The 12751-nt window shown below is 38.1% G+C and overlaps 1 protein-coding gene across 1 annotated transcript in view; it reads left to right on the forward strand.

Moving 5' to 3' along the window:
* The window catches only part of LOC6044825 (myosin light chain kinase, smooth muscle), a 33474-nt gene continuing 20723 nt past the window's right edge, over positions 1-12751 (forward strand). The window contains 1 exon segment of the mRNA XM_038264481.1: positions 1-128. Coding sequence (XP_038120409.1) covers positions 95-128 — 34 coding nt within the window. The 5' untranslated portion in view covers positions 1-94.

Genomic DNA, 12751 nt, shown 5'->3' on the forward strand with positions numbered 1-12751 from the left:
ACGTGTGTAGAAGACAGCAGACACCTCGGCAGTCAGGCCGAGACAAGCAACGGACTAACCGGACGGAACCGGCCATTGGCCGCATCGGGTCATCATGATCAAGGTCGACGAAAACTATCCGGCGCAAGGTAATTAGAATGATGGATTCGGGAGTTGTTTTGTAAAAAAAACGTTATTTAATCCACCTTTAGGTGATTGGTGCCTTCCTCACATTTATGAAGAAATTTTATCCAAAATTGCAAGATCTGCTCTTTCAGTGTACTATAAATTTAACTCAGTTATTCTTACCACTTATCATGAGTAGCATAACGGATCCGGACAACATCTTCATACAAATATCCGATATCCAGCCTCTACACATTGTATGAAAACACTTAAGTGCTAATAACTTTTGATAGGAATGTCAGATCATCGTTGTTATAGGCTCATTTGAAAGTTCTTTCAATTATCTAACTAACGACGGGTTGCATAAGGGACCTGGTCATCATTTTCCTCAAAGTATCTGAGATCCGGCCTTCAAAAAGCGTATAAATGACACTTAAGTGCTAATAACTTTTGATAGGGTGGTCAGATCTTCAATGTTTTAGGTTCATTTGAAAGATCTTTCAATTAATTAACTAACGACGAGCCACATAAGGGACCCGGACATCATTTTCATGGAAATATCTGAGATCCGGCCTCCAAAAAGTGTATAAATAACACTTAAGTGCTAATAACTTTTGATAGGGTGGTCAGATCTTCAATGTTTTAGGCTCATTGAAAAGGCCTCTTTGATACTTTTCTGACAATGTTATAGGCGTTCTAGCAAAAATCACCCTTTTTACAATCTTCCGGACTTACGCCAAAATCGTTTTTTTAGCATTGCTTTTGAAGTACTTAACTAAACTTGCTGATTTTAAATGAGACTAATTCGGTCAAAATCTGTTCATGCAGTCCGGAGATAATCTAGTGACATTTTTTTGTCCATCCACACAGACATTTGCTCAAAACATGATTCTGAGTCGATTGTATACGTGAAAGTGGGTCTACGAGATCGAACTAATAAGTTCATCGAGTGATTTTATAGCCTTTCCTCAGTAAGGTGAGGAAGGCAAAAAGGTGTAATGACACAATCTGCCGTGACGTTACAATGGTTCGACGTTTCTTGTTTCAGTTTTTTTCTGTAACTCGGAAATTTGACATCGTTTTAGTGGATATTGGCCATTGGCGTTATTTTTTTTAAGGAGTTTGGTTGACCTGACATTATACACAGTAAAAAGTACAGTACATCTGTGAAGTTGTGCATCTTTTATGTCAGTAATCTGTAATCTTACCTATGAAAACGTGTAATTTTATAACTTTCTGGTGTAATGCCACTTTTTCAGTATTGATTGAGGTAAAATTATAACATTGAAGAGGTAATATTCAACCTTCCAAAATTACATCTTTCAAATTTACACTAATTTTAACTGTGTAGATGGATATGTTTTGATTGAGAAACAATTTTATGGAAAATTATTGTTTAATCCAATTGTTCAAACGATTTCTTACATATGTATGTACACAGTGAAAATAATGTAAATTGGGAAGCTTTTTGAATTTTTGAATAGACTGAAAAGTGACATTACACCAGAAAAGTGGAAAAATTACACATTTCCAGAAGTAAAATTACACTTTTTTTCTGACATAAAAGATGTACCACTTCACAGATGCAATATTACCATGATTTTTTTTCTGTGTATTAGATTATAACAAAAATGACTTTTTGGCGGGCATTTAGGGGTTTGTTTCGGTGAGCATACTGAGCCCAAATTCCAAATATGAGCTTGATTGGACGTAACAGGAGCAGGTGCTTTCCATTTGAATTCTAAATGCGATTTCCAAAAAAGTTTCCACGTGTTTTGTGGATGGTCCTAATCTGGGTGACATTTAGAAATGTCAAAGCGGAACCAATTCCGTAGTTACATCTCAATAGAGCGAATCTGCATTTGTAAACAAGCAGTCTATCCCTTTTGCTCAAGTGACAGTTCACGTCAAGTAAGAGGGGGATAGACTGCTTGTTTACAAACGCAGATTTGCCCTATTGAAATGTTACTACGAAATTTATTGTTCGCAAAATGATACCAAGAAGTGGCAAGTATTGTGATGGATTTTTGATTTATTTTGGAATAAAAAAAGACGATGTCGTCGCAATTTTGAGGTAATCGAAGTCAACACATCTTCGGAAGATGTTCGGTTGCTTCTCTGATTCACAAAATTCCACCCACTTCCGAAACAATTTTTCATCACGAGGAAAAAAAGGCCTCTTTTGGCCGCCCATCGTATGTCTAGGAACAAAAAAAGTTCGAATCACTTTATTTTTCAGCGAAAACATTAACATCTGCAGTTTTAAAATGTTTCAAAACAATTCACATTAGGTGCAACAAATATGTCACGCTTGAGCTTGAACATAGCCTTCTAGTTTGTTTATGTTTACATCTGTATTGCAGATGTATTAGTGGGGAGCAGTGGGGAGCTTTCCGTTATATAATGAAAAAGTATTCCACTATTTAAGAACTATTTTAAATTAAGTTGATGGCAGATTAACTTCGAAAATGGGCGAGGTGTCTTAGTTACCCCCAGTTCGAAGTCATTGGAAATAATCTTTTCGTATAGTCTTATTTTAGATAATGGATTTTATTGTCTTATTCGGATTTTTTAACTCAAAAGTGACCCAAAAAATGCTCTTATGCCTGGAATTAATAATACAAATTGACAGCCATTTGATGGTGCCGTAACAGTCTTTTCCCGATAAATCAACCGCAAATATCATCATCGAGTAACAGTGGGTATATTTTGGCCAATTTGGTACACTCAATCCCCGGTGGTTGGTCACTTTTTCGTTTGACACTTTTTTTAGTTTGTACCCCGTTTGTTGATCAAAGCCAAACTAAACAGTGACGAACTGTCACTCTCTACACGGCGCTCACGCACACTATCAAAACAAACGTTTGGTAGTGTGTGTGAACTCCGTTTAAAAGGGGTGTCAAACTAAAAAGTGACCCCGTTCGTTTGACAACAGTTGGCGTCAAACCATCGGGGTTTGAGTGTATTGTTTAACAAAGAAGCTCAAAATACTCCAAGGAACAGTATTCGATTCACAAAATTCAAATATTGCCTTAAAAAAAATCATGAAAACTGATATTGACTTTACATATTATTTCAAACTTTATTGAAGAATATTGAATTACTTTTTTTATAATTTTAATATAAAAAAACAATTGAATATTTATTTGAAAAAATATAATTATAGCTTTAGATAGCCTCCTCCCAACAAAGTCTCTTGACCTGAACAATGTTTACCGATACGATCAATCCCCGCGGAGATCTCGCAGGCGACTCCATAAAGTGGTTGGATCGAACTGTAAACAGAACCGAAAAGTTCAAGGAGCCAGCAGAGGAGGAACGGCAGTCGATCAATAGACCACACACTTCTCAAGTGTTGACGAACGTATGTTGGCGGCTCGAGAGCGATTTACTTTCTTGTGAATGGATCGCGATCGTGTATCCTAAGATTGGACGGGATTTAACGTCGATCTGAATTTTAATTTGTTTATCCTCCAATCGATGTGGTGGCCACGTGTTTGATAGCTTTGCAAATAAACCTAGCTGAATTTTTTTGTGTTTTATAATTATGATTATTATTTAGAAATTTAATTATTTTATTTTCAGAACTAATTTAAATTTTATAGAGAGGATTTTTTCAAATTGATACATCTCAGAATTTCAAACAAATCACGACTTGTTGGGAAGTCAGTCTACCTGCAAGAGTTTTAACCACCCGCGCACAATTAAGCTCTAAATTACTTGTTACGGCTCGATTTCCAGCACTAATTGGGTAAATTTGGCGCTTCGAATCGCGCGTCGATTGGCCGAGACGTCACGTCGAATTCGAAAGCAAAAGCATTGAATTGGTGGTAAATTGGTCTATTTTATCAGACTTACTTGTTAAATTTATGATTTTTACTTAATGAATCAAGAAAGATATTCCTCCGAGAGTAACAACATTTGAAAGATGATACTTCTGCCTGAAAATCCTAACAATCATGTGACAAGATTTTTTCATGGGGGTGGATGATATTTTTAATATCAAGACATGTTTTGATTAATTATACAGAACATCAACTCAGAAAATATCACCTTATTTGTCGCATTCCATTAGAGCAACTCAAAGGCATTTCCACCAATAACTTCAACGTGTTTAATCGATCATTCCATTCCAATTGGCTGACCTTCAAAAATAATCGCATTCAATGTACCTCTCAATCACCTCCCCAAAAAAACAAACTCCACGATTGGTTCTATATCCGTACACTGGTTCGTGAATTCCACTCGATCATTTCCGATATTGGTGCCAAAAACCGTTAAACCTATACGCTAAGCCTATAGGTTCTAAGCATCTTCGCGCCACAGTAATGGGCTGGGTGCAGTATTTACTTAATTAATGACAGTTTTCTTGGACGCTCAGAACGACGACCGTTAGGGGACCGTCTTGCCGCATCGGCACCTGATGCTGACGATGTTATTTTACGAGTAATTAGCGTCTATTAGTCATCAAAATGCTTCTGGCAGCTTTCGGCGGCGACGTCTTTTGGCGTCGCGACGACTAAGTGACATAGAACCGCGGTCAACCGTCTAGAAACGATGCTCCAAGAATTGGAAAATTTCGAATAAAATCACATTAAATTATTCAGATTAGAGCGCCCAATTTCCCGGGGTTACAAAATTCCCGGGAAACGGGAAATTTTCAACAAATTTCCCGGGAAATCCCGGGAATTCCCGGGAAATTTGAAATATGACGAAAATTATTCTGATCCTGTTTCTGTTTAATATTTTGCAACAGAATTGTATAGAACGGCATCATTAATGTCTAAAATCAGTGTGAGGATCAATGAAAGGCTTGAATGCTTGTAAAAAATCATGAAGCTATGAGAAGATAGTATAAGTTTTTATATTTTTTATGCTGTCTTTCAAATCGTACCAAATCAACAAAATATTATTATTATTTTTTTGTTAAAAAGTATTTTTTTAATCAAAGTGTTTGGACAGTGAAAATTTATGCCCCACAAAAAAATTGCTTTTAAATTTGTCTCAGTAACCATAACGTTGAAACAAAAAAAAATATCATGTAGAAATAATGTTTCTTATGGCAAATTACTTATTTCAGAACAAGTATTTTCAACTTGTGAACAAATAGATTATCACTGTTTCTTGATTTGGTACACAGTTTTACAAAAATTGAAGCGAGTTTTTGAAATAATGGTTGGATTCTTTGGGTAACCAAACCATATAACCAAACAATATTCCTAGTTGTGAATGCTTCAGGAATAAATATTATCTGAATTAAAACTTGGCATGAAATTAACAGACATAGTTCAATATGAACATTAAATTGAAATGAATAAAATCAAATAAGGTTCTCTAATTATTGGTGCCAAAAAAGTAGGAAAATGTATACTTCCATTTGTATTTCGGGAATTCCCGGGAAATTTACAATTTCCCGGGAAACGGGAAATATTTTTTTCCGGGAAATCCCGGGACGGGAAATTGGACGCTCTAATTCAGATAATCAAACTTAAACCTAAATATTTTATCTCCTAAACATATTTTCACTTAAAAACCCTTATTCCGACCCACCGTTCGGCGTTGCCTTTGCACACGACGTCGGCGCGTCGCGACGGCCTTTCATGCGTGGCCACCTTGCACCTGAAAATTTGTTAAAGTTCGGCGACATACGGCAAGTGCAACAGCCTGGCAGGCGGGACGAAATTTCACGTTCAAGTTGAATGAAAGTCGTTGTTGTTGTTGTTAAATTTCCTAAATTATTACATCCAACGACGATGGCCGGCTGCCAGCAGGGTGTACCAACAGAAAAAGGCAGATTTATTCCGGGACGCACCACAAAGCTGGCACGACGCGACAGCGCGTTGAATGAAGTCGACTGTTTCCTGGTGTTGCGAAGTGAATCAAATTCATTGTGGGAGGGATGGGATTATATTTCTAACAAATATTGTACGCAAATTTACACACGGCTCCATTCAGAACTATTTATTTATTCACACAAAACACAAATGAAAAAGGATTAAAATTCACAATTTAGACGCAATAATAATAATTGTATAGTAATTGGCAAAACTGTGTTATTAGATTAATTCTAACATAAACTTGCATTTCAAATTTATTTGGACGAAATAGTCTTGGCAAGTAAATAAAATAAATTAAATAAAATTTACCAAAAATGTTAAACATTTCACTGTAATATTTCATAGACGTCCAAAGCACCGGGAAGGCATAGTAGAAATTTATGGTTTTGATTTCCTTAAATTCTAACAAATTTGTGTACATTCACTAAAATTTCAGTCAAAATTTGTGCGATTCATAAAAGCGAATGTCAGCTCTTATCATTGTCCAGGATTCGAAGCCCAACAATTCATTTTGATTTAAAAAAAAATGATGAAAAATGATCAAAAATGACATACACGCTTTCTCTTAAAATTTTCTGTTAAAAGAAATTTTTTTTTCTACATTTCCTACTCATTACATGTTTTTTTGCCAGCTATAAAAAAATGATATGCTAGTTAGTGTCCGGATTTTGAATCATGATGATAGGCAACTTGAGGTGCTAAAATCCAATTTTTGACTATGCTTTTTCGAGGCTGTAACTCAGTAAACTTAATAAAAATGTTTTCCTGATCTATCTTGTGGCACATTGTTGGATAGGTTATTGAAAGACTTTGCCAAGATACGGTAACCCTATCATTAAAATTCTGAAAATTTTATAACTTTTTTTTGAACTCAAAATAAATTTTTTATTAAAAAAACTATTTTTTTATGGCGTTTTTAATGTATTTTTTTTTAATGTTCAATTTTTCGCCACACAAAAAAACTTTATGAAGGGAAAGCACAGACAAACAGACGTTAAACTCTTTTCTATTCCATCGCCAACGAAAACGGTCGATTCAAATTCAAACCAGGAAGGTGCTGTGTCCTATCCCTCGCCTAGACCAGACCAAAATCCATGATAAAGCTGTCAGACCAAATCTGTCAGACCAAGACTGTCAGACCAAAGAGCAAAAAGTAAACAATCTTGGTCTTCAACGTAGGTGCACACAAATCAAGAAAAGAAAATTTGAAAAAGAATTTTATTTGCCCGATTCAATGACTGGGTTTGAACCGCAAAATTGAATGGACATCAGAAAATGATTAAACAGTGTGGCGTCCTGTACACCATCATTTTTTTTCTGTGTACTCAAAAAAAAGAGGTAATATTCAACCTAACAAATTTTCAACATTCCAAAATTTAACTTTTTTTTCTGATTCTGCGTGTATCCTCCAGAGCAAGCAGCAGTGAAGTGCTCAGAGCTCTAAAAATTGTGTACTCAAAAAAAAGAGGTAATATTCAACCTAACAAATTTTCAACATTCCAAAATTTAACTTTTTTTTCTGATTCTGCGTGTATCCTCCAGAGCAAGCAGCAGTGAAGTGCTCAGAGCTCTAAAAATTTTTTCGAATTTTCCGCCGCAATCGACCGTGATTACCCGCGAGTTTGCTTCACCAGCATGCCGAAGGCCGGCCGTGGCCGTGGCAGTTCGAGTGCGGCCTCGAAAAACCCGCGAAGTTCGTCTACCGGCCGAGTGCAAAAAGGTAAACAAACCAACGCCGCCGCGTCGTCCGCCATCGCGCAGGGAGCGTATGCGCTGATGGATTCAATCCGGAGTTATTACACGCTAATTACCGTGTCCAGGATCGCAGCCCTATAAGAAGCAGACTCCGTTCAGGTACTTCCGGCAATCTGTCCACCGGTGGCGCATCAACATCTGCCAACATTCCCACCAGTAACAAGTTCGCGAGACTGAGTGACGAGGAAAGCTACAACAACAACACCGACGGTAGCAGCACTACCGATGACGACGACGACGATGGACGTGCACGCAAAAAAGGTAGTACGACAAAAAAAGTTAATTCTCCGAAGGAACGGCGACCACCTCCAATTTTTGTTTTGGATACGTTGGCGGACGATGTTGACGAGTTGCTGGAAGGCCTCCAATATAGTCTGAAAATTGGCAAATCGAAAGTTCAAGTGATTACTTTCACCAAAAAGAATTTCGATCTGGTGGTGAAAGAACTGAAGCGTAGCAACTTCAAGTTCTACACATTCGATCCAGTTGAGAGGACCGCTGTTAAGGTAGTCCTGCAGGGCTACCAAGACCGCCCAATCGCCGACCTGAAGGGACACCTCTCGGGTGCCGGAATAACGCCACGGGAGATAAAAGTGCTCTCGCGCAAGACAACAGTCACAGGTACGCACACTCTGTACCTGTTGTACTTCGACCGCGGCACCGTCAAAATCCAAGACCTGCGTCGGACTAAGGCGTTGGACGGTTTTGGGTAAACTGGCGGTTTTACTCAAAAACCCAATGGACGTAGCACAATGCCACCGTTGCCAGAAGTTCGGCCACGGCTCGCGGAACTGCAACCTCCCGCCCCGCTGCGTGAAGTGCGGTGAAACACACCTCTCGGAGAAGTGTGCACTGCCGTGCAAGGCGGACTTGGGGGACAAGGCAGAGCAAACCAAGGCGCGCATTAAGTGCGCCAACTGTGACGGCAACCATACCGGTAATTACCGCGGATGCGTCGCGCGCAAGGCCTACCTCGAGGAGCAGGAAAAGAGGAAGAAGAAAGCAGCAGCATCCCACCCTTCTCAGCGGAATACGAGCTCTACCGTTCCTGCAGCTGGACAGCGTACGGTTCCAGCGGACAACCCAGCGTTCCCTCCTGGATGGGGCGATCGTTCGCCAGCGTGGTCGCTGCCGGTAGCGGCGATGCGGCCCAGCAAGAAGTTACCGGAGAAGATCTCTTCACCTTGCCGGAGTTTTTGCTCTAGCGGGTGAGATGATGACGCGGTTTCGGACCTGCCGTAACAAGGCGGAGCAATTTCTGGCCCTCGGGGAGCTAATGATTAAGCACATCTACAATAGATAAAAAAAACTGTGATTTAGTTTAAGCTTTTTCTATTTCTATCCCCTTTCCTTTGCAATTTCAGTAAGTTTTTTCTAAATTTTTTCTTACTCTTGGTAATCTCTAAGTGATAAGCAATAATCGTGCCAAAATGGATTGAGATTTAACACACAGCTGGAAGGAACTCCAAAACTCTGTTATGTACTGCGAATGAACTGATTGTTACATGATTATTCACTAATAAAACCGAATTGAATTGAATTGAAAACTTTTTTTTCTGTGTACTTGTTTTAAAAATAATAGTCTTGAGAAAACCCTTACCAGTTGAAAAATACTCCAAAAATAAATTAAAACCCTATCAATGTTACCCCGGTTTACCTCATAGAAAGTAAGTTCATTTTTTAATACTAAAAAATAAAGCTGTTCTGAAACTTTTTGAGCTTTTTATACGAATAATTTCGTAATTTTAGAATCAACATTTATTCTAAACATTTTAATAAATACACCCAGAACTGGACATCGGCATACGAGAGGATAAAGAGCACGATTCGGTAGTAAAATGGTACTGTGTGCGGACTGAGAGGATAAATCCCGAAATTACCGAGAGTACTTTACTCATTAAAAAAAGTTCATCTATCAAAAAAAAAAAGTAGCGGTACTGCGAACCGTGAACCGTGACTAAGTGTCGGTCATTTGTCCATATAAACCACTCAATAAGATGAACTGTTCCAAAGAACGAATGAACGCGCGAGAGGACTATACTCTCGCAAAATAGCACTTTCCTCACGTTTCTTATCGTGAGGGCTATTCCCTCGTTCTTTAACTTTGGGTGTAGGGCTTGTTTTTTTTTCAAATTCGATATCAGATGTTTCTTTTCTAGAACAACCCGTTCTATAATTGCTCATTTAAAAAAATGGTTTGTCTTTAAGAGTTGAAACTCAGCTGCGTTTGATTTTAGTAATTTGAAAACTTTTTGATTTAGAGAAAGCTTTAAATTATATTTCGATATTACTTAGGATTTGAAAAGTTCCATGGGAGTTTTGGTGCATCAGTTATACGTAGAAGCCTAGTTCTAAAGAACGACAAGTGTCCCAGATCTAAACAAAAATAAGAATTCATTTGAAAACATCGAGCTAGAAACGTAAATACAAATAAAGTAAAATATTTTGCGTCGTTTTGCCATCGTTTTCCATCAACGGCCGTTTTCCGACCCAGACAACTGCAAACAAACTAACAAAAACAACAACTCTGCTCTCATCAAACAGACAAAAGCCAACAGCCGGGCAGCGAAGTAGAGTGAATAAATTACTCACCGACTACGCGAAGGAACGCCCCTCTCACCCAGAAGCGAGAATCAGATGTTTTAAATAAGCTGCGACCGACCGACCGTTTTGCAGCATCAGGGAAAAGACCTCGAAAAACTAGCCGACGCGAATCGCGCGGGCCAAAGATCGCGAGTTTGGGATGATTTTGGCAACCCTTTTCCCTCCACCCAGGGAAACCTTTCCTCGGAAGATCTTTGGCTCTTGGCGCCGTCATCGGCGTTAATCAGGTTGATGGCTGTGATATTTGACCGAATGGTTAAATTCACTATTTTTGGATGATACACCGTCAACTGGGGTGAATTGGGACTATAGTCTGGATATGGACAGCAGTTTTAGTGAACTTTAAAGTTTTTAATTTGACATTGGGTCTGGGGGAGTTATTGGGTCATACAAAAAAGCTGAAATTTGTATACATATATGAATCCATTCCACCCTCCAGACCCAATGTCACACCTGATTACAGTAGTTGACTAAAATAGTCAACAGATAGCATACGATAGGTATACACTCAAACCCCGATGGTTTGACACCAACTGTTGTCAAACGAACGGGGTCAAGTTTTAGTTTGACACCCCTTTTACACGGAGTTCACACACACAACCAAACGTTTGTTTTGATAGTGTGTGTGAGCGCCGTGTAGAGAGTGACAGTTCGTCGCATTTTAGTTTGACTTTGACCAACCAACGAGGTACAAACTAAAAAAGTGTCAAACGAAAAAGTGACCAACCAGCGGGGGTTGAGTGTACATAAAATAGGTCTTTGAGCTGTCAAAAGTTCATTTTTCGAGCAGGATTATAGCCTTACCTCAGTGAAGAAGACAAAACGTGTCGTCCTATTATTAATACAGAAGAAATTCGCTAATTCGACAAAATCGTTAATCGAATTCATATGCAGTCATATGAATAGCCACGTTTAAGGATTCTTGGAATAACTGCATTGAAATATAAACACCACTCATTTGACGGTAGTTTTTAAGCGAATTGGTAAAATTCGAATTAGCGAATAAACTATAAGGCCAACATAGGACATCAAACCGTAAACGTGTGTAAACAATACGGCTGATGGTGGATTAAAATAGTGACTTGGCAGCGCTTCGGCAGCCGGGAACTGCTCGCTCGGAACAGTTGTTTGAACTGAGACATGGTCGGGTTCAAGGTGGGCATTACGACAAAAATGCGAACCTATTACAGCGGTGATACCGGCGGAAGAAATCTGCTCTTCTTCGATATGATGTGGGGGATTGGGGGGAATTTGGGGTTTGTTGTTGTTGAAACTGTTGTGACAAATTAATGGGTAGTTTCGGGTTGGTCAGCTGTTTAGGCTACACGAATCAAACCATGTTGTTTACACGAAGCATACCGTAAGTTTTATTGTATGGAACGGAATTAATTTGTTTTGTTGTTTTTTTTTTCTACACAACCATCTTGCATAACTCATTTCAGAGTTATTTTCAATCAGAATTCGTCTTGGGTAAACCTACTCAGGAATGAGTTAACCGAGTTAACTTTGATTTATCTCTTTTTGTAGCAAATGATTCGAAAGTTTAGATGAAATTCGTTCAATTTAATTATTCTCAGAACTAAGCTCTACTTATTTTAAGTTGACTGTATTTTCTTTAAAAATGTATGAAAAAAGCTATTTTTTATTAAACATGAAAATTATCAAGACCTGGTTTTAGCGTAGTACGTAATTCTCATTTTTGCAATTCCGTCGTGAAACTACTTACTTTTCCTGTCATTCTCGAACGACGAAATAGCCTACTTTTCTGTACCAAAAATAACAGAATCGAATAGCGACACTTTTCAAAATAAATGCTACTTTTAGGCACTGAAATGGGTGCTGAAAAGTTGAACTTTTCAGCACTTGTTTCGAAAAGTAACACTTTTCAACATTTTTTTGATTTGAACGATTTGTTGACAAAGTGCTTGAAAATTTGACTTAAAATTTCACTGTTTTCCGGAATTGCAAAAAATATTGTATGGAACTCGTTGCAAAACTTGATTTTTTCAGCACTCTTCGTATTTATCCAACTCGGTGAACCTCGTTGGATAAATGTACGACTCATGCTGAAAAAATCCTCTTTTTGCAACTTGTTGCATAAACTACTATTTTGTTATCTTTTCTTTTTCCTTCGAAAAGCGAAAACGGTGATTCTTTAATCCCAAACAACGCAACATTTCAACGATAGTATTTTTACTACGTTCAAGCTCAGACGCAAAAGATGGGACGCGAACGTGGTATCTAATTCAAAACAATGCATTACATAATACAGACGTTTTTCGAGGAGAACAAAAAAGTGTCTGTCTGCCGTATTTTGGGAAATTTGGCGGTGTGATCGTTTGTTGTTGTCTTGCTAATGATTTTTTTTTATCTAATTATAAACAAACTAGCAAAAATAAATCAGATTTTCAAAAAAAAAATTAGGCTATTAAATAAGAGCTTCTTTATTT

Source organism: Culex quinquefasciatus, chromosome 3 (assembly GCF_015732765.1).
Source record: "Culex quinquefasciatus strain JHB chromosome 3, VPISU_Cqui_1.0_pri_paternal, whole genome shotgun sequence".
NCBI classification, from domain to species: Eukaryota; Metazoa; Arthropoda; class Insecta; order Diptera; family Culicidae; genus Culex; species Culex quinquefasciatus.